This window comes from Camelina sativa, chromosome 15, assembly GCF_000633955.1.
Source record: "Camelina sativa cultivar DH55 chromosome 15, Cs, whole genome shotgun sequence".
Classification (NCBI taxonomy): Eukaryota; Viridiplantae; Streptophyta; class Magnoliopsida; order Brassicales; family Brassicaceae; genus Camelina; species Camelina sativa.
Genome location: NC_025699.1, coordinates 1,374,814 through 1,397,292, shown reverse-complemented (window position 1 = coordinate 1,397,292; position 22,479 = coordinate 1,374,814). Strand labels below are relative to the sequence as shown.

Below are 22,479 nucleotides of genomic sequence, written 5' to 3'. Positions count from 1 at the left end.
TTTTTTTTTTTTTTTTTTTTTTTGGTTTGTTTGTATGAAACCTATTGAAAGATATCGTTGAGAGAGGTTCTATATCTAAAAAATTTGGTGAAAAGATTTCCTACTATTAATTAGTTTTCCATACATGTGAGTATCTTTTTCTTTTCTTTTTTTTTTTCTTTCTTTTTGACCAAAAAGATCGTTGACATTTATTAGTCCTATATATATATACTGTATAGTCGCAAATCAAGTGAAATTATAAAAAGTCTGGACAATTGTCAAAATGGTCAAAGAGGATTTATTGCATAGTTAAACGCAAGAAGATTCACAAATTATTGTTGGAAAGTTTTGCAGTCAAATTTTTAAGTGATGCTCTTTTAACAAATTTAAGTGATACTTAATAGCACCCTTTATTTTATAAAAAGTCTATTTCTTTTTATATAAAGAATGTCATTTTACATTTTCAATGTATTTTTACATTAATTGTTTTATTTTATCTTTAATTTAAAATTAATTAAAAAATTAACTATTTATTAAATATGGTCATATACATATTTATAATTTAATATTTTTTTAATTTGTGTGAAAAATGTCTAAATAATACTCTTTGTAAATGTCGAAAAAAAAAAAAAAAACACTCTTTATAAAAAAGAGGAAATATAAAATTTTGATCTTCTACAATGTACATGAAGTATGCAAATTGTTGTTTGATGATGTGGCACAAATTGTTATGAATTATACAAATTGTTTAGTAGTATTTGTTTACGAAACCAAATCGATTTGACTTTCGTTTAATATTACTTTTTAAATATAGCAAATAATTATAAGTGATTAGTAAACCAAAAAAATAAACCTTTTGTAAAGATACTAATGCAACAACTATCCAAGCTAAAATGTATTAGAAACCTCATAAAAATCAGACTCCCTAACAAATCAAAGTTGGTTTAATAAGACCAAACTGAACTAAATTAGATATCAATAAGCATATTCGTTTGTGGATGCAAGTAACAGAACACGTGACGTGAGCGCAAGACTTATCATATCCAACGGTTCTATCTGGAGAGTATTTTGGGGTATATTGTCATTTAGTATAATATAATAATACCCATAAAACGGCGGGTTTAGATGCTATTACTTTGATACGACAGTAATATCATTAAGATTTAGTTGTTCTACCGTTTAAATGCAGGAGCTTGGACTTGTGTGCTGTTTTTTTTTTGTTTGGTCGTTTAAAACGGCACACACTTGGTATTGTCCAATTAGAACTTTCGTTAATTGACTTCGATTGAATCGACAAATTTTGTTTCTATCTTCTCCGAGTAATAATATTCCAGATTCGTGAATTGCTTATAAATTCTGAGCTCATCCTATGAATTTGCTTCAGCATCTCCAAGTTTTCTTCGTTTAATTTGTCCTTGGGTTCACTGTTTACTAGTCTTCTTAGAGTTACTTTCTATTGCTTCAGCATCTTAAAGTTTCACACCATTTTAGTTTACTTTCTATCTATCTCTCTGTTACAGTCTCAGACATGAAACTTTAGCGTAAAAGGTAAGACGAAACAAGTGCCTTCGTCTTTCTTGATCTGGAATGTGAATTTGATGGGTCAAACATTATTCGTCAATGTGGTGATGTTATAGGCTGTTGGTAAGTGGAATAGTGTGTAGAAAAGAAGGTTCGGTTAGAGACATTTTTCTGGATATATATAACCATCATCATGTTGTGATATATTATCAACCTTCGTAGATAAAGTTTTTCCTATGTTACTCTTAGTTAATACATATATAGTTTATGTATTGTGGCTTAGTATAGTGTTGTTATATTGTATAGATTTTTGATGTGTTCTGTACCATGTTGTCCTTCGGTAGGTATAGTTTTCCTCTTTTTTATCTTTCTTTGGGGGTGGTTTATTCGGTGTGTTTGGGTTCCCTCAGTCCCATATTTGTATACCAAGTGTTTTGTTTTACGTGATTTGTTTGGGTTCCTTCAGTCCCATATTTGTATACTAAGTGTTTGTTTGGGTTCCTTCGTTTCTATTTCTTTTTTAGGATATAGTGTTGGATAGTAAGTGTTATGTGGTATGTTTTGGGTTCCTTCTGTGCCATTTTCTCTTATGGTATAGTGTTGTTTAAGTGTGCGTATTAAAAATTGTATTTTCTTTTATAACTTGCAAGTTGCTCGATTCTCTACCGTATTATTTTGCTTTTTTTTTTTTGTTTTTTGTTTTTTGTTTTTGGAGGACTCCATTGCTCAATCTCTAAAGGCCAATGAAGATGTCACCAAGTTTGGACATATGGTGCAATGGATCATCATATCTTTTTTTATTGCTATGAATTTGCCTGATGTTTTATTAGTGGACTTTTGCACATTAGAGTTTATGTTCTTGTGGCCAAATTATGAAGTGTAAATATTATAATAAGAGAGCCATTGTAAGTTTACACCATCGATTGTTCTTTTATTTCTTTTGAAGTGAATGCATGAAACAAATTGATTATTTCTATTTTGGTTGTATACTTACAAAATATCAAAAATAAAAAAAAGTGAATCCAACATACATAGAAGAAGCACAAATAGCTCTGGTCCCCTTCACTCTTCAGGCTTTGGTCCCCCTTAACTCTTCAGGCTCTGGTCCCCTTCACTCTTCAGGCACAAATAGAAATAGCTCTGGTCCCCAGGGAAAATAATGTCATTTCTCCTCTCCAAAATTGCCTAGTTCTGTAAGTATGGATGGAAATGCCTAAATTTAAAGTTTTTATCCAACTAACTGATTTCAAAACTAAAAATCCTGAAGTATGCAAATCTTCGGTACATGATGTGGCGCATATAGAGAGGTGTGGCTTTACAAAAATTAAAAAAAAATCAAGATTGACTAAGATTAATACATAATACACCGATCAATTTGTCTTCGTTTAAAAAAAAAAAATTAATTGCAACAAAAAACTGTGGAGATGATCCAAGAACTATCCCAATAAAATGTACTCTATTATTAACAATTTTCAAAGTTGGTTATCAAACCAAATCAGACATCGTTAAACATGTATTCGTGGAATTTAATTAAGATTGTAAGTCTAAGTGTACGTGTGCAATTGAGACTTGTGTGATATTTTTTTCGTGTTTTTAAAATAGCACACACGATTTTCAAAAGACAAAGTTTAAGACTGTAAAATTGTTCAAACATTATCCAGATTACACGCCTACAAGGCGATGAATTGACGTAATATATCAATATATCACACCCACTTTTTATCCGAAACTTGCTACGTTCTAATATAACAAAGATAGTTTTGACTCTTCTCTGTTTGTGAGAAAAAAAAACTATTTTAGAACAAAAAAATAGCTTAAAAGATCATCTATTTTCATTAATAAAGCATATTCATTTTTGTCTAATAATTATGGGTTTGCTTGCATTTAGTTAAAGTAAAATTGAATTGTTACAAACGGAAAAGCCACTTCTACCAAAAGAAAAAAGTAAATAAGTTCTAAAACTCGGTCACCTAGTTTTCAGAAACCCACGAACTTCGACAAGGAAGTTGTTGAGGTTCTTTCTGAATCTTTGGTAGTTGAGACGGTCCAATGATGAGGATAGCTGGTTTGACGTTGTGAGCACCTGAAGTGCGTTTGCTAGCCTAGTTTTAAAGTTTGGATTCGCCTGCTTCTCAATCAGTTCGTTTCCCAATCCCTAGAGGATGTAGCACAGACTGTTAAGTCACTGCGGCTTAAGACAGAGAAACTCGGTTTACGTTCTTTTTAAAGTGAGAACAATAAATACTGACCTGGTAAAGGTTTGGTTCACAGAGAATAAGAGGGAACAAGGCATCTGCTGCTGTGCTGACTAGGTCGGTACTGTAACAAGAAACCGGTTAAAAACACTTTAACTAACCCACTCGAGAGAGAGAGCTTTTGAGTGATATTGTTTAGTACCTGTAATCTTCAAAAAGAAGGAAGTGAAGCAAAGTACGAAGGAATCGACTCAGTATTCCTTCATGGAATACTCCATTTGGATCTGTGTGTCCAGCAGCGTGTGAACCCAAACCCGAGTTGCCAGCATTTTTCTCTTTGTAGTGATATGAAGCAAGAGCCTTTAGAGCTCTCAGGCACATTGTAACTATATCTACATCCTGGTAAGCATATCAATAAATAGATCTGCTTTAACTTTGTTGTAAAACAAGAGCAAAACGGATTGCTTACTATCTCTGGAAAGAAGGTTTTACTTCACCTGCTGATGAAGACCAAAGTCAACTGTTGTAAGTACATGGCTAAATGCGTCATTATTGAGTTGTGCGAGCGTCTCGGGGTAAACCTCAAGCATATGTGAAATGAGCGAGAAATACTGCAGAAATTGATTGTTAGGAGAAAATTATAACATTAGAAGTACTGCGAGAGGTTTGGTCAATGGTCGAAACGAAGCCTTACGTCGAAACAAAGCTTAGGGTATTTGAGGAGTTCCAAAGTTATAAGTGGAGTGATTATATGCAGACCAAAGTACACCACCTGTAAGTTCAAAGAATTAGACAAACCATTCTTGTCAAATTCATCTTAATTAACTTGATTTACCTGGGATATATTTGTGCTTTGTGTCTCAATACTGTCAGATGAAAAATCAACCTGCAAAAGGTAGTACCAGTTGTTAGAAGACAAGGAATACAGGTGAATGTGTTATATTTTGTACAGTACGTGCAAGCAAGAACGTTTACCATATCTTTCGAGCACAGATGGGAAAGTAGCTGAAGCAGAGCGCGTAAATCCTTGTACTTTTCGGTTTTCGCTTCGTTAAGCAAGGTACTCGAGAGAGACAATGATATCTGAGGTCGAAGACAGCAAGTGCATGTGAGGATACACAAAAACTTATCTTGTCGGTTTTCAAGCAATGACACTCAACCTGAACAGAGAAGTATGGAAGAGACAGAAGAACAGACTTACCTTCCCAATATTGTGAGACGAATATATTTGTAGAAGACTCATGCAGAAATTAATAACCACGGCTGTTTCATGAGCCTCTAGGTAAGATAATTGCCCATCCACCCAATCCACGACAAATTTAAGAAGAAGATAAATTACTGCAGACTAAGCAATAACAACAAATTAGTGGTTTTTCTAACCATAATGGCTCAAAAACCAATCACAAGGATTTTGAAGACAAGTAGAGTATAGTACACCATCGTCCATCGGTATTGGAATGTTAAATATATAGACCTCATCACAATTCCGAATAACATGTGATCACTATATTTGCGCCTTAGACAGTACCTCATGTTTGTAAACCTCGAGAAGACGAAGTACAGGATTCATGACAGATAATCCCATCTCATATATTGCTCTCTGTGTCCGGGGTTCAGTGGCACTTGCAGCTCCTCGAAGCCGCTCTAACACACAACTCACCTAACACAATATACGAAAAAATTCATTCTGTTTATAAGGATTTACCAATAAACTAAATCTAAGTTTTCACATGTTTTTCTTCCTCACCAGCATTATAATATCAGGTTGTTGAGCCAAATTTTTGAGGTCACTGTTATTGGTCAAGTCCACTAAAGATGATGTCATATGAGCCATGAGGTCCTTCACATATCTTTTCGAAAATAGAAAGAAGGTTATTGGACAGGAAAATTTATTGTTAAGATGTGAGCGAAGTGCACAGAATTTGGTAACTCACTGGTTTGATGCGTCTGAACTTTGCATTCCATAAGCAGAAAGAACAAGCGTTTGAGCCAATGAACGCTGAGTAGAAGTAACATCATTTCAAGATACAGAACATGCATGAATATAAATGAGCCAAAATGCACGCTTTAGGAATATACCTGACTAACACTGTTTAGCAAAAACAATGATTTGTCATTTGCAAAAGCATTTGCCAAGTTACGCCAGGAGTCCTGAACGTTTTGCATAAAGAGTGTTAGATACTAAAAAAACGAATAAATGACGAAGTTAAAAATGTCACTTGTATTGGAATTTGGAAACAAAGCAAGATACAGAAATTGGCCCCATTTACGCTTGACTATGGCGAGTTTCTGAACTCACCAGTGATAGAAGGTGAAAACAGATATTTCTTCGTCGAACAAGTGCATGCAGTAACTGAAAACATGTCAACTCCTGCAGAGGGCGAAAAAATAAAGATTAGAAGAATACCATTCTGGAAGAAATGGGAGTTAAGTAACACACAGTTATAACCATAGCTTATAAGAAATTCACATTAAACCCTAAAAGAATTCTCGCTGTAGCTAATTAGATTCCTTAGCCTAAAGTCTTTTAGTTATCAAAATTTGTAAAGGCAAACAACTAACCGAATGATACATCCATCCAACAGACCAAAAATAGTACTAATACACGGTAAAATACCATTGTATAAGTGCGACAGTTATCAAAACTAATAACATTTTTAGAAGGACAGAAGATTACTACCTGCAAGTCCTTTTCACCAGGGTAAGACATGAGCGATGTCAAGGAGATCCGGACTATTATATCAAGGACAAACTTCCCCTGATTGTGTTCGTTGAAAAACGTGAATAAGCATGCTCGGGAAGGGAGAGACTGAAGCTGGTTGCTACCCAAATTGCAATCTTCAACGAGCATCAGGTATGTGAAAGACCATCTTGCAAGGAACCATATGACTGCCTACATATGTTCCCCCAATCAATATATAGAAAAAAGGTACCAAACTGCAATAATTTTCTAATTTTAATGCTTAATGTCCATGAGAATTTTTATGCATCTGAATCTGTGGGCATTGTACCTCCATTAGCCGAGGACTAAAGATCGATGATCTCATTTCTGCATCCAAACATTGCTCGGCGAATTTTATTATCGAGCTACAATATATATATAAAAACAAAAAAGACAATCAGAAGTAACTACATTGATAATGAACGAGCCACTGTTCAAAATAAATCTCTGTACAACAATTTGTATATTAGTATTCCTCTAGTATCTCAAGTAAAATTTAAGACTAACTTATAAATACTTAGAAACAATACAACACCCAAAAGGAGATATATTGGTAATTTAGAATCACAAGAAAACTGAAGGCTTCTATTGTTGGTACTATCAAAATTATTCACGTTCACTCATCTGTTCAGTCGGGAAAGGCTTCTATATAAGCTTACCTTGAGAGTACCACGACAGGGTGGTTATTTGCCTCAACAACATCCACAAAATGAGATTGCAAAGCATCAGGAACCTGGTTGTTGATAACATCATCTCATAATTACTATGGGGAAGAATTGACAAGTGAAAAAACGGAATTATAACAGGCCTCGTGAAATTACTAATGAGATTTATTCTACAAGAACTGATCATATACTTATTAAGAAAAAGGTTGGTTTCAAGAGCTATCCGGTTCAAACTGATAAACGTGGTCATAACACGCTTTATTTTTTGAGGGCAAGACGTGTGGCTAATGTTTGATAGATAAAGGCATTCAGAATACCTGATATAGTAAATCATGAAACAAGAAGTAAAATATAAATTCAAAACCAAGATGTCATAATAGATAGCTAATTAATGGAAGGAAAGCTTGTCAGTATCTTTCTTTCAGTGATTACATAAGGTAGAAAATTACCAGGGCAGTCTCCCCTTCCCCTTCATCTGCAAGTACATGACCGATTATTAGCAGCAAAGAGTAGGCCTCTTCCAAAGTTTCAGTCGGATCAACAGTGCCCCTGCCCTAAAACAGGTAGACTAAGGTGAGCAAAAGCAACCTCTAAGGACACATCAGTAAACTCGTATATTCAGGGGAACCTCTAAAAGAAGAATGATTAGTAGATGAAAGAATGTTGCTTTCACTTATATTCTATAGGAAGGTCGATCAAGAGCACCTGATGGAGGCGTGCAACACGATCAGAGAAAAGTTTTGCTAAAAATGGAATTGTAGCATCGACTGCTGCCCTTGCAATGAGAGCATAAGAGCCTAGTCTCTCGTCCATGGCTGCCAGAAACATGATATCAAACTTCTGAACATAGAATAGTACAAAACCTGCCATCTAAGACTGGCTGCAAAAGACTAGATTAAGAGCCAGAAAATCATAGCATTTATTTTGCTCACCAGATACAGAAGCCAGGCAGTCAGCATCATCTTCAGTAGTAGCTGACGCAGATGCCACTAGAGAAACAAACTTTCAGCTTGTATATAGATTTGATAAAGAAAAGAGTTCCAAACCAATAAAAGTTGTAAAGCAGAGGCCAAAAGTCTGGAAACTATTACCTTTAAGTTCAGATTCCACAATCAATGAAAAGAGACTAGCTGCAGCATGCATCCCCTCAGGTGGTAGCCAGGCATTACCCCCAGAACCATCCATTGACTAGCACGAGACATCACAACCCTTGGTCAAATAGTGCCCACTAGTATCTCATAAGACATAATTAACTTTAAATGTATCATTCTTCTAGACTCTCAAAGAAAACATTTGTTGGCAAAGACGACGATCGGTCTTTATAAATACCCTGACGATCACAAAGCAAATGCCCAAGTACCCCCAGAGAGCCAAATATGGCCACAGTTTCATAAACCAGTGATATATGATATTACCGACAAATGCAGCAGTGATAAAATAAATTTTAAATATACTCACAGCAAGGAGTGTGGTCCAGGTATCTAGCAAGATATCGCGTGCCTCATAGCTCCAGGTCTCTTCATCAGTACTATTTGCCATTAGTACTTTGACAACTTCACCCATTAACATAGATAAGAGTGTAAGAGTGCCAAAGGGCCTGAAGAAACAGAAATGACAACTATTTTATAAATAAAGAAAAACCAAAAGGCTTTCACTGCAAAAAAAGGTTATATGTCAAAGACCTTAATGATCGCAAGAGTTGGTCAAAGACAACAGGAGTAGTAACAGTCCCGATAGATAACAATGCGCGACAACCATCAATCATCTCACTGCAAACAAAATTCAACAACACAATGTCAGACTTGGAATATAACACCATAGATATCAAACAGGACAAGAATCACCTTCCACTCCTTCCTTCTTCAATTTCCTTTGAAATGACATCAGGAGGATCAATCCATGGCAACACCCCCGACAGCAGGAGGAGCAGATGCTGCTCTCGCATCTGCGCATTGTCTAAATTATTGAACAAGTCACTCACAGATAAATATATATATCTCAATAAGAAAGACATGATGAACATCCATCGTTCCTGAATTGGCGATGCAAACTAGATAACGGGCAAATTTGATGTTTCTGTAACGTATTCAACAGAAACTTCTATTAATTAATAGAAAATACAAAAGCATATAACACTCACTGGATGGAAATATTTCCCCAGCCAAGGAGCACAATTGTACAATAAGTTTCCGAGCAGAGACTGCAACAGGACAATCTAGCCAATAGCCTTCAAGATCAAACTTCTGCCTCACCGACGAATATAAATTGATCAGCCATCCAACATGTGAGCTTGAAAGCAAAACATCACACCACGAGGCTCCAGGCTGCAATCAGCACCATGCGAGGTGAGATTTATGAAGAGTTCAATAAACTGTCTTAACAGAAAACAAGTATAAATTCTGAAATGCTAGCATCACCCTAATGTGATCTCTCTGAATTTCAACAAGATAATGAAGTTCAATCACATGTCATAAATCTTAAATATAACAATTGGCTACCTGAACTATTACACATTCTGTCTTTTTTGCAAATGCATTATCAACTCTAATTCCGTCAGAGAATACATTAATACTGGCCCTTGTGCCACCACCTTTGCTGTAACGAAACTCCCAATTCAGTATTTGATACATTAGTCGCAGTGTAGCATTGCAAACCTTAACCTCAGGGACACTAGAATGTGATTCGATAATCTTGTTTGTAACACTCAAAGCAGCATCTTTTGCCCACTGATAGAAAGTCTGCAATTGAAAACATAGAAAGTAAACAACACTATTTTCGTAACAGAACCCTTCGTATATGCTATTATTCTTCCGCAGACGAAAGAAGATGGGTGCAACAATATCTGAAAGCAAATGCAATCCTACGATCACCTTCAAAAAGTTTTGCTCTAGTGACTTGCGACAATTTTCATGAAATTCTCTAGGGAGACCCATGGCACTTGAAGTAGAGGGTGAGAATTCAGATACCTAAGATGAAGAAATTATGAGCATACATATGGTATATATAATACCAGAAACAATAGAAACAGATCATTACCAATGATTCAAGAAAATTTATACCGATGAACTGCACATCTAAGCCACGAGAACCAAGAATAGCCTGGTTGATCTGTAAACAGCAGTTGTTAAAGGACAAAAGAAGATCAACCATGATCCTTTTAATAAACATTAGCATTAGACGATCCCACTGATTTTTTCCAAATAATTAGCAGCACTACCGCAATTTCCATTTCTATGAAGCCATGACTCGTAAACCCTCATTGCTTTTTATTAAGGCATAGAGCATATCAATAAATATCTAGCTGAAATAATGGAGGCACATATTGTAAGGACCCGTTACTACTCAATCACAAAATTATGACTAGTTCACCTACTCAATCACTCTAAATCCTTCCTTGTCAGTATAGTTAAGGTTAGCACAGTTAAAAAGGATTCGAAGTACCAGGTAATTTTCTTGGATATAAAATCTCCCTCTGTACACATGCCATCATCGTCACGGATTTATGCATGCACATTATATTCATATAAACTATTATGCTCACAATTGCCAATATCACCTAATGCTAGACAAACTAAAGATACAAAAACCAAAAATGAAAGTCCGTAAAATTGCAAAGCAATGTAGATACCTGGTAGAAAAATACTTCCTTCTCGGCTGGAGTAAACTCAAGCCTGTAAGAGTAATTTATTCAGATTAGAAGTTCTCTTAGATGAACAGCGCAAGCAAGAAACAGAACTAGCTAATTTGTCTAGATTTCTTTGCACTACTCTTATTTTTCCAGAAGCTACAGGTCATAAGCGTCTGTGAACAACACCATCCTTTTCATGAATCCACACATATCCATATTGCAGAGAATCAGAAGTGACAGCTAACGTCGAGCATCTAATGTGTATGGTTTATAATTTTAAATACCAGAAGCAGTCCAGCGCAGCTTACCAGCCTCTTTTCATCAGCTGTGCAGCCACAGAAGACACTTTTGAAAGCACATATCCCTCGGATGAATTAGCATGCTGCATGACATAGCCAAGGCAGAAGCTGCAGAAAGATTTAGCCATATATCTTAATTATTTTATATTAATATAATCCAAAACCTCAAAATATAAACCTCTAACTCCTTATCTAGTTATGATAACCCCGGAAAATGACGTGACCAACCATAACATATTACAGACAAGAAGTGATAGGCTTCACAATCCAGGAAAGGTGCAGTATTTAAAAACTACTAAATAGTGAAGCATGAATGCTCTCAGTTGATTTGCAAAGCCAATAAAAAAAATAACAAACTTGACACCAAGGGTTGCCTCCTGACAGAGCAGAGGGTGACCGCTCAACTAACTGGAAGATTAAGCATATATCACCCAAATAACATAAAAGAAGAGAAATTACCTAATCAAACCCCCTTTATCATCAGTGGCAAGAAAACTCCATTCCCTAATAGCTGCTTCTCGAATAGCTGCAGCAGCTTGAAACCTAGCATTTGCTACCTGAGAATTTTCTGCAAGTACAAAACACTTTCAGTCAAACAGATGTACCTTCCCAGTTCAACCTCAGCCAGCCAGGTTCTGGATTCATCAGATAGACTTACCAAGAATATATCTACACGCCTTATACGGCTGTGGGGACTGGTGAAGAGACAAAATGGTTGCCTCAGCAGCAACTGGATTACTATTAATCTGTAGAAAAGAAAAAGTAAATGTCAAGTCAACGTGAATTGAACATCATCTGAAGTACTACTACTTGTCTCGGTTAATCACAAACAAAAACCATAAGAAAAAGGAAGCATAGAACCATCCTGTTTCGAAAAAATCAGAAAGACGGAAACAGTAAACTAGTTCAGTGAAGCATGTAGTCTCTAACACCTTAGTCAACAGAGACGCACAGGTAAACAAACACCATAAAAATTTCTAAAGAAGAAAAACTCAAACAAAGCAACTTGATAATTTTCAATAGCCTACAGTGACTTCAATTTCAAGCTAAAGCAAATTACAAGAAAACATAAAAAAANTACAAAAAAAAAAAAAAAAAAAAAAAAAAAAAAACAATTTCATAAATGCAATCACACGCCACATCTACAGGTTCCTCCAATATATTAGGAAACCAAAAAGATCAACCAGGTGAAGAGGGATGGAGCGAACCACTTGTTTATGCGTATGTATAAAGAAGGGAGAAGCAAAAAGACCTGAATGTAAGAGCAAGCAAGTTCAATAGCGCGCATGGTAGATTGGAGTTGAGCTAAATCCTCAGGTCCAACTCCACCGCCACCGCTTCCATTAGGAAACCCTAACATCTTCTCCCGGAAGCGCCGATTCCGGCAGACGGAAAAACCAACAGTCTCCTCGCTTTCCAAAGTAGAAAAAATCTGGTCTAGTTTGATTGGAAAGTGCGGCGAAGAAGAAGGAAGATGAAGATTCGATCGGAGAAGGAAAGTGGCGGCGTTGAGCAAAAGAGTAAAATGGCGGAGAAAGGGATCCGATGGTGAGAGAGAGCCGGAGAGATTGAAACGGTGTTTTTAGAAGGGCGTGTTCGCTGCTGCTGTGGGCTATTTTGGAGTTTTTTCTTTAACTGGACATGAAGTTCCATATTATTTACGGGAATACCCCCCCCCTCGTGTTTTGTACAATGAGGTTAAAGACCTGAACCGATGGACCGGATCGGCTGGTTTAATCAGTTAAATCGCAGTTCGGAAGTCGGATGGTTTTTGGTATATCGGTGATCTGGATTGAACCGTGAACCTCGAATCGAACAAAAGTACAAAACTGATTTTGCCAGTTGAACCAGGATGACCTACGAATGTAACCGGTTCAACATTAAGGTTTTTATTTTTTTGGTTTAAGTATTTAACCTAACTTCTTAAATTGGGACGAAATCTGATTTGACCTAAGATTAATAAACATAAATTATAAATTCAAAAATGGATCGAAATTAAAGGTTTCACACTCATATAGACTCATATCAGTCTTATATTATATTTGACTTTGTGGTAGTTAAAACTTAAAAGACAATCGGAAGAAGTAAGCTAAATAATATAACATCAAGGTTGAAAAATACAAGTCCGACCAACTACCTACTTGTTGCGTTATTGAAACGCATTTTTAAAAATATATACTCCCTCCATTCTAATTTAACTGTGGTTTAAGTTTTTTGCACACAAATTAAGAAAACTATTAAATTTTATGTTTTGTACTTTATTAATATATTTTATAATTTTTTCATTGATTGAAACTTTAAAGCAGCAGGGATAAGATTGGAATATTCATCAAACATCTGCATTGAAAATCTAAAACAACAACTAATATGAAACAAAAATTAAATCCTAGAATGACAACTAAATTAGAACGGAGGGAGTATTTTTGAAATATTATATTGCATCGAGTTTTCTATTTAACGGAATCGCGTTGCTTATAGAACGGCCATGCCCATGCCCATGCCCATGCGCATGTTGTATTGTTGTTTATACATATAACTTACATGAACAACGAACATAGTCATGAGGTCGATCGATTGGTAATGTACTAATTTTGAATCATCTTTTTGTTGTTTTGGCAATCTTGAAGTTATGAGAGAGCTTCTCGATGGCGACATCAACATGGAGAAGTTGTTGGCGAGATCGGTAAACTTAAAGTGGGGTTGATCTTTCAATGCTTTGTATTCAAATTAATTGTCAGCCATGCATTATATTAATTATCATATGAACATATGTATCACTCACTCATCATTCTGATCATATATTGATATATGTAAAATAATCAAAGCGTAGATCTTTGACGTTCTATAGCTGTCTATGGATAACGAATAGGTTCACATACCTTAAGTTAACAACACATTAAAGGTAGATAAAAGGATATATATCCGTTACATATATACATATTCGATCCTTGGTTACTAATAGTATTATAGAACATGAGATGGAATAACATGTGGAAAACATGCAGGTATAAAATATTGGCTACATACTCCTTTTTGTTTAATTACGAGTTCAAGTTATGCCGATTTGTTAAATTGAGTATTGATTATCTTGTTACGAATATCTAATATGCTTCTTTTTATACAAAAGGCACGCAATAAAGTATATTAATATAGCTAGTAGTTGGAATTTTTTTTTTGATGAACTTGGAACCATCTTGTCATAGAATACAAATTTCCTAAGTATGCTCTATTTGATATTTCTTGATCAAATATCTTAATTCTAGTTTATCAACAAAATTTATTAAGATTAAACATGGCGCTTGGATTAATTAGCTAGTAACAAAGTTCTTGATCAAATCGAAAACCTCAAAACAAAAAGGGTCACATGCATACGTGTTACGTTTGAAGTACATATCCAAAGACTAAAGACTAAAAAAGTCTTCACACCAGCAATGTTTGATTGAACTATTGAACATTTCTAATTTACTGACCGGATTGCTTCGGACGCTCGTTGGTGTATTTTTATATACATACACACACATAACTATTGTCATATCGGATCGTATCATATGGATTAAGACATAAAAGCAATAGGAGCAAAGATTCCAAAACTCTAAACATAATTTGATTAATAAAAAATTAAAGGGGCCAATCGAATAACAAAGTGGAAAAGTCATGCCAGATTCCTAAATTTAATAAAATTAGTTATTTTATTTTATTTATAAAGTCGCCCCTCAAAACTCTATTGACTTGGACTCTCTCGACTACAGAGTTTTCTCCGACGACAAAAGAAGAACCTCACTGCAACTAAAGAGAGAAAGAAGAAAGAGAGAGAGATGAAGGTTGTGGCTTTAGTGAGTGGAGGCAAAGATAGCTGTTATGCTATGATGAAGTGTATTCAGTATGGTCACGAGGTTCGTACTCTTTCTCTCACCTCGGAGATTTTGCCTAGTTTCATAGTTTTGTTAAGAGTTCCCTGAAATTGCCTCTTAAAAGTTCGATTTTTTTAGCTGTACGAACCTAAATCTCACTCTGGGTTTGCCGATTTGTGTGTTCCACAGATCGTGGCATTGGCTAATTTGTTGCCGGTTGATGATTCGGTCGATGAATTGGACAGCTATATGTATCAAACTGTAAGATTCTGCTTCTTCCTCGTATCTTTTGGTTCCATTGGGTTTAAATATGAACAAGGGCTTGATAAAGGTTGGGCCTTTTCTATCTCATTGGTGTTTCTGTGAATCTGGTCAATGTTTTCATGATTTCTAAATCTGGGTTGTTGTTCTTGGGAAGAATAAGATTAAGATATTTTTGGTAGTGGATGTTTGAGAGTAAGAATGATATATAGGATTCTATGATATTGGTATCCTAAGTTCTGTTTTTTTTTTGTTTTTCCTCGTATCTCTGATTTCTTTGATTGGTTGTACCTTCTTCAGGTAGGCCACCAGATAATAGTGGGGTATGCAGAATGTATGAATGTGCCATTGTTCAGAAGAAGAATCAGAGGATCTTCAAGGTGAGAACCGTTAGGCTTTCTGCTCGAGTTTCCAAGGCTTTGATTTAATGAATAATCTTCTGAGGAGTTTTATTTTGCAGGCATCAGAAACTTAGCTACCAAATGACTTTAGATGATGAAGTGGAAGATATGTTTGTGTTGTTAAGTGAAGTGAAGAGACAGATACCCTCCATCACTGCAGTCTCGTCTGGTGCGATTGCATCAGACTACCAACGGCTGCGGGTGGAGAGTATTTGTTCAAGGTTAGGCCTTGTTTCTTTGGCATTTTTGTGGAAACAAGATCAGACATTGCTTCTTCAGGAAATGGTATACTGTTTCAGGAAAAAACAAACTGAAGATTCAAGCCTATTTCAGTCTCAGTTTATTTTGTCTTTCTGAATTTGTTTTATTTAACTCGGTTCCTGTCTACTTGCAGATAGCAAATGGGATAAAAGCTATCTTAGTCAAGGTAATAAGGTTGTTGTTGAATTTTCCGGCTTCTGTTAACATCAACATCTTCTTATAAGTATGGTTGGTTTCACGTTAACAGGTCGCGGCAATAGGGTTAGATCCCTCAAAGCATCTAGGGAAAGACTTAGCCTTCATGGAACCATATCTTTTGAAGTTAAAAGAGTATGCCACAGTTCTCTTTTTATGGCTTCATTTAGAGTGTATTATCTCTTTGTGTTACATTGGTTCTAAAGCTTCTATATGCACATCTACTTAGGAAATATGGAAGTAATGTTTGCGGTGAAGGAGGAGAATATGAAACTATGACTCTAGATTGCCCACTTTTCACTGTATGTCCTTTTAACAATATTAGCAACAATTTGTGTTCATTGATTCCTCACATTTATTTGTAATTTGACAATTTACATTTTTGTAGAATGCGAGTATCGTGCTTGATGAATGTCAAGTTGTTCTACACTCTCCAGATTCCATTGCACCTGTTGGTGTTCTTCATCCATCCACGTTCCATCTTGAAAAGAAAGGGAATCCAGACTCCAATTCCCTTGAAAAGGAATCGAGTTTAGTGTCTGAAGTACTAGGAGATGGCCCTAACACATCAAATTCTACTCGTCAACGAGATACTGGAATTGTTGATCTAGTTGAACATACAAGCAACAGAGTTCACATATCGAGGACTGAGAAACACAACACATTCTCCATCTGCTGCTGGTTGGAAGATTCACGAGAATCTTCAACAGGTAACTAAAAAAGCAGACCACATCGTCAAGATTTTTTCCGCATATGTACTTGATATCTGTGTTATCCTCTTTAAACAGGTCTGAAAGAAGATCTCGAGGCTGTTCTTTCAGAACTTGAATCACAGCTTTTAAAACACGGGTTTAACTGGCAGAATGTATTGTACATTCATCTTTATATCTCTGACATGGGTGAATTTGCTGTGGCGAATGAGACATATGTGAAATTTATCACACAAGAGAAGTGCCCTTTTGGTGTTCCTTCACGTAGTACAATAGAACTTCCTTTGGCACAAGCGGGTCTTGGAAAAGCTTACGTCGAGGTTTTAGTTGCGAATGACGAAAGCAAAAGAGTTCTCCATGTCCAAAGTATATCTTGCTGGGCGCCTAGCTGCATTGGACCTTACAGTCAGGTGAATAAAAATCCCCTCGTTGAGTTCTAAATAAGCTTTAAATTGATTAGCACATTCAGTTACTTCAATATCATCTACTTCAGGCCACTTTGCACAAGAGTGTTCTTCACATGGCTGGACAATTAGGACTTGACCCTCCCACGATGAATCTTCGAAACGAAGGTGCAATTGCTGAGCTAAATCAAGCATTGACGAACAGCGAGGCAATAGCGGAGTCTTTTAACCGCTCAATCTCTTCATCAGCTATACTCTTTGTGGTTTTCTGTTCAGCACGCACAAAACAATCAGAGAGGAACCAACTTCACGAAAAGTTTGTTACTTTCTTGGATTTGGCAAAGTCTTCTCGGAGGGTATCGAATGTCATAGATCCTATGTTCATTTATATCCTTGTCCCCGATCTTCCGAAAAGGTTAAAATACTGCATAGTTTCTTTCTTTATATCCTTGTCCTTGATCTTCCCAACAGTTTCAGGTTTTAACAGTAACTTGTGTTCTTTCAGGGCTCTTGTTGAAGTAAAACCTGTTTTATACGTGGAAGACGATACAGAAACCGAAGATGAAACCAGGCAAGATCACTCGGGTGATTACAATTTTGGGGGATATAAGCCAGAGAATTGGCACCAAGGTTGTGTGCAGAAACGAGTTGTTGATGGGAAAATGTGTGTGACCGTTCTCTCCATCTCAGCCGAAGTAATGAGGAAACTTCAGGAAGCTTCCGGAGAAGAAGAAGAACAGCAACTGGAGAAAGTATCAAGATTCTGTGTATATCTTCTCAACAAAACCTTGTCTGAAAATTCATTTTCTTGGCAAGATACAACGGTGAGAAAAAAGACTCTTCTTTAACACAATGTTATCCTCTCATCGAAAGCTTTCCTTTATATCTTGTTTTTGGTTGATGCAGAGCTTAAGAATACACTTATCTACTAGTCTTGGTGTGTCCGTAGAGAGATTATCAGACACTTTTGCGTCTGCATTCAGAGAGCTTAACGAGATGAGTGATGGAGTTAAAGTTGACGGCTCGAAAGAACCTATCTTCAACGTCGTCCCTGTCCTAGGTGCTGGAAACACTTCTGCTACACTCGACAACATAATCACGTGTGAACTATTTGCGCTGAGGTCGTAGCTTTCCTGTTTCACAAAGAACACAAAAAGGTTTACTTTCTTGATCTTTGGAGCTCTGTTCAATGGGTTTCTAATCTTCCGCTCATCAAGTGCCTTACCCGCCGTTTATTTGCAATTGGTAGCCAATAGAACGGCACGATGTTTTAGTCGGACAATTCCTTGCTGCATTTTTTGGAAGACCAATTCCGTTTGCTAAAGAACAACACGTAGTTGTTTTGTTACAAATGGAAACGGCACGATGTTTGTTTTTCTTTTTGTTTCAACTGGAGGTGCAAAGACTGTTGTTTACTTTGCCAAAACCAAAAAAAAAATCAATTGTTTTTATCGTATGGTACGATATTATTGGTCATTATATTGTAACATTATAAATGAATACATTACTTACCAGAAATTTTTAACTTGGATACCAAATATGTAACTTTCATATCACACAGGTCAGTAAACGTCGTTTTATAAATCTAATGCAAAGAATGTGACATGTTACACGACAATAATATAGATCTAAGAAAGATCTTTTCTTTTTCTTGATAAAATGGTTATCAGACAAATTAGTCTTGTTCACGAGGATATAAGAGATCACAAATGTCAATACGTATTCAAGATCTTTAGCATGAATTTTTTTTTAACTATGACTGGTCTATTTCACTACCAAGATCGTACGTACTACATAAGATACGACGTCTTACCAAACGTAACACATTTGTATCCCTCTCATTTTTTAAAAATCGATGTGCTAGATCAGAAGAAACTTTTTGGCTGTGATGTTTATATGCTTTTGTATAATAAGACGACACTTTTGGATCTAGTTAATATAAATCTAAACATTTTTTGAAGTAAAAGAGAAAGAACAAAACAAAGTATATAAAATATCCAACAAGATGCCTTTGAGGGAAACATTGCATTGTGGTCTGTGGGGACAAATTTGCTGGCACAAAAATTCTGCAGAAGAAGAAAAAAAATGAAAAATAATTTGATTCAATGAAAAATAATTTGATTCATTCACTATGAAATGAATAATAATAGGAATAGGATGGTCCAAAAAAGTACTAACAAGTTTAAAAAAAAAAATACTAATTAGTAAAAAAAAAAGATTTTGATTCACAACATCCTATATACATTTACACTCAGATGTCTTGAGCACCGTAATTTTGAGTCTTATGTAATAATAATAATTGAAAAACCAATTTATATTGGTAAACAAAAAGCATCCTATGGTTGATTTGATTTATATTATATAGTATGAATCTTTTTATGTCACACAACACTACTCTTGGTTGTATTTTCGACAGGTTTAGTTTTAGTGCTACTCACACGTGTATGATAAGTTATATGCAATGATAACACATCCTTTAATGGGAGAGAGAATACAAATCTTTTTGGCTTTGGTTCAGTAAATTGCAAAACATATTAATACTGTGTCGTTTTCAATTGAGTGAAGGGGCATTTACGTCATTAAAAAGAATCCAAAGTGGGAAAAAGTCCAAGCTGGAAATTCAGACGTAAAGCGAAACCCAAAAGAAAAGGCAAAAAATTGGTAAAATCGTAATTAAATGTAAAAGTGAAGGGTTAATTCCTAAATTCTCCTCTGCAGTACCACCAAATTGGTCGAGCAAGAGAGACCAGAGAGANAGAGAGAGAGAGAGAGAGAGAGAGAGAGAGAGAGAGAGAGATAGATCTGAGTATCTCTGAGTTGTGGTGGTGGCATTAATAATGGCGTAAGTAGAAAAAAGGAAACCTAGCCGTTAGATCTTCTCAATCGCCAGAAAAAATATTCATTCTTCACCTTCCCTCATTGCTCCTTCCTTCGTTCCCTGTATCTTTTGAGGTTTCCGGGTCGGGGTTGGTGAGATATAAATCCAGCGGCTTATCGGATCTTTCCACTGGTATGTTTGTGTTGGGAAATCGAAACATTGATAGAGAAATTTAAAGAGGGGGATTGGCGTGTGCTTTGTTTCGTAAAGGCTCCAGCTTTTTTTTCTGATGAACAGCTTGTAAAGGTTGTTGCTTTTTTTGTGTGTGTGTTTGTATTGGAAAGGAGGAAGTTTTCTTGAAATTTTGATTCAAATTTGAGCTCATATGGTGAGTTTCTAGGGTTTTGTTGTGTGTTTGTGATTCTTGGAAGAATCTGATTCCTTTTCTATTAGGGTTTGAGAAGTAAAGTAGGAAGCTTTTTGTTTGTTTTTGGAGCTTAGTGAGTGTTTGTGGAAAAAATAATGGAAGATTACTCCAAGTATACTCATAGTCCTGCTCATTTAGCCGTTGTGCTTCGTGATCATGCTGCTCTTAGGCGAATTGTATCGGATCTTCCTCGGTTAGCTAAGGCTGGTGAAGTTTCTACAGAGGCTGAGTCTATGGAGTCTGAGTCTCGTGCTGATTCTGTTTCAGCTGTTATTGATAGGCGTGATGTTCCTGGTCGTGAAACTCCATTGCATCTCGCTGTTCGTCTTAGAGATCCTGTCTCTGCTGAGATTTTGATGTCTGCTGGTGCGGATTGGAGTCTACAGAACGAGAATGGTTGGAGTGCATTACAAGAAGCGGTTTGCACTAGAGAAGAGGCCATCGCCATGATCATTGCTCGGCATTACCAGCCTCTTGCTTGGGCTAAATGGTGTAGGAGACTTCCTCGGATCATTGCATCTGCATCTCGTATCCGTGATTTTTACATGGAGATCACTTTTCATTTTGAGAGCTCTGTGATTCCGTTTATTGGCCGCATTGCTCCTTCGGATACTTACAGGATATGGAAACGTGGTTCGAACCTCCGTGCTGATATGACTCTTGCCGGTTTTGATGGGTTTAAAATCCAGCGGTCAGATCAAACATTTCTCTTTCTAGGGGATGGTTACTCGTCTGAAGACGGTAAAATGTCCCTATCTCCTGGCTCGTTGATTGTTCTTTCTCATAAGGAAAAAGAAATGACAAATGCTTTGGAAGGAGCTGGAGCGCAACCGACAGATGCTGAGGTTGCTCATGAAGTGGCTTTGATGTCTCAGACTAATATGTATAGACCTGGAATTGATGTAACTCAAGCTGAGCTGGTTTCTCATTTGAATTGGAGACGGCAAGAGAGAACCGAGATGGTCGGGAGTTGGAAAGCTAAAGTTTACGATATGCTTCATGTGATGGTGAGTGTGAAATCAAGACGGGTTCCTGGTGCAATGACTGATGAAGAGCTCTTTGCGGTTGATGAAGAGCGAACTGCTGCAACAAACGGTGCAGAGACCGATGGCTTTGAAGATGTATTAACGCCTGAGGAAAGACTCCAATTGAATTCCGCGCTTCGGACTGGAAATTCTGATGCCATTGAAGATGAAGAGTCTGAAGTTACTGATCACCAGGAAAACGGAGCCATCAAGGATAAGAAGGGGTGGTTTGGTTGGAATAAGAAAGGCTTAAACGCTGAAGATGCTAAGCTCAAGAAAGGCTCAAAGTCTGCCTCAGAAGACGGGAATCAAAAAGGGAAAAGCCAGAGATCTTCAATGGTATCTGATCATACGAATGAGGATCTTGGAGACACGAAGAAAGGAAAGGAGAAGGAGAAGGAGAAGAAGAAGAAGAAGAAAGGTGTTGCGGGAGATGAGGTTAAGCGTGAGAGTGAATACAAAAAAGGACTAAGACCGGTCTTGTGGTTAACACCGGACTTTCCTCTTACGACAGATGAGCTTTTACCGCTCCTCGACATATTAGCTAACAAGGTTAAAGCCGTTAGGAGACTCAGAGAGCTTCTCACAACTAAACTTCCACTAGGCACATTCCCTGTAAAGGTATAATCTTCTTCTGCTCGTAACTTATGTGTTACTGATATGAATAAATCACTCTCTAAGACTTTACTCTGATTGGTAATTGATCTGCAGCTTGCCATTCCCATTATTCCAACGGTTCGAGTTGTTGTTACTTTCACAAAATTTGAAGAGCTTCAGGCGGCTGAGGAGGAGTTCTCAACGCCTCCTTCTAGTCCGGTATTTCATGATGCTAAGTCTTCTTCTTCAGAGAACTCATCACCATCATGGATCTCATGGATGAGAAGTGGCAAATCAGGTGACAATGATAGTAACCGTTACAAAGACGAGGTTGACCCTTTCTCGATACCTTCAGATTACACATGGGTCGATTCAGCTGAGAAGAAACGTCGAATGAAAGCTAAGAAAGCTAAGAGCAAGAGGAAGAAACAGGCGGCAACAAAAGCCGCTGCTGCTAGTGACTCGAGTACCCGTTCAAATCAAGTAGCCGAAGAATGATGAGTCCTGAGTAACCGAATCA

The 22,479-nt window shown here is 36.6% G+C and overlaps 3 protein-coding genes across 10 annotated transcripts in view; 2 read left to right on the top strand and 1 right to left on the bottom strand.

The window, feature by feature from the left end:
• Window positions 3,311-12,644, bottom strand: LOC104744553 (exportin-4-like). 7 transcript variants are annotated; one of them, XM_010465624.2, is made up of 32 exons: window positions 12,262-12,632; window positions 11,668-11,755; window positions 11,469-11,577; window positions 11,019-11,117; window positions 10,711-10,753; window positions 10,119-10,190; window positions 9,953-10,048; window positions 9,581-9,820; window positions 9,223-9,406; window positions 8,927-9,038; window positions 8,765-8,851; window positions 8,541-8,679; window positions 8,174-8,270; window positions 8,015-8,071; window positions 7,788-7,897; window positions 7,532-7,636; window positions 7,077-7,150; window positions 6,707-6,782; window positions 6,376-6,588; window positions 5,995-6,066; window positions 5,775-5,846; window positions 5,630-5,694; window positions 5,443-5,545; window positions 5,224-5,355; window positions 4,897-5,040; window positions 4,671-4,778; window positions 4,531-4,581; window positions 4,390-4,467; window positions 4,193-4,306; window positions 3,898-4,094; window positions 3,750-3,819; window positions 3,311-3,655 (listed from the first exon to the last, which is right to left on the bottom strand). In XM_010465624.2, exons 1-32 carry the CDS (start codon window positions 12,367-12,369, stop codon window positions 3,467-3,469), a joined length of 3,504 nt encoding a protein of 1,167 aa, XP_010463926.1. In that variant the 5' UTR covers window positions 12,370-12,632; the 3' UTR covers window positions 3,311-3,466. The 7 variants fall into 7 exon arrangements, 6 of the variants coding, with proteins under 6 accessions (XP_010463926.1, XP_019092897.1, XP_019092898.1 ...); XM_019237352.1 differs by lacking the exons at window positions 11,469-11,577; window positions 11,668-11,755; window positions 12,262-12,632 and having other exon boundaries at window positions 10,142-10,190; window positions 11,019-11,100; XM_019237353.1 differs by lacking the exons at window positions 3,311-3,655; window positions 3,750-3,819; window positions 3,898-4,094; ... (8 more) ...; window positions 5,775-5,846; window positions 5,995-6,066 and having other exon boundaries at window positions 6,421-6,584; window positions 12,262-12,640.
• On the top strand, window positions 14,745-18,623 carry LOC104744552 (diphthine--ammonia ligase). Its single transcript, XM_010465623.2, has 12 exons — window positions 14,745-14,902; window positions 15,050-15,121; window positions 15,422-15,501; window positions 15,582-15,807; window positions 15,917-15,949; window positions 16,031-16,113; window positions 16,208-16,280; window positions 16,367-16,688; window positions 16,767-17,098; window positions 17,182-17,507; window positions 17,598-17,916; window positions 17,999-18,623. Exons 1-12 carry the CDS (start codon window positions 14,825-14,827, stop codon window positions 18,218-18,220), a joined length of 2,166 nt encoding a protein of 721 aa, XP_010463925.1. The 5' UTR covers window positions 14,745-14,824; the 3' UTR covers window positions 18,221-18,623.
• Window positions 19,839-22,479, top strand: part of LOC104744551 (ankyrin repeat domain-containing protein 13C-B-like) — a 4,260-nt gene continuing 1,619 nt past the window's right edge. Inside the window, exons 1-2 of one of the 2 annotated variants that reach the window (XM_010465621.2) lie at window positions 19,839-21,983; window positions 22,074-22,148. In XM_010465621.2, coding sequence (XP_010463923.1) covers window positions 20,433-21,983; window positions 22,074-22,148 — 1,626 coding nt within the window. In that variant the 5' untranslated portion in view covers window positions 19,839-20,432. Of the gene's footprint in view, window positions 21,984-22,073; window positions 22,430-22,479 lie in introns of both variants that reach the window. The other variant, XM_010465622.2, reaches the window with a different exon arrangement.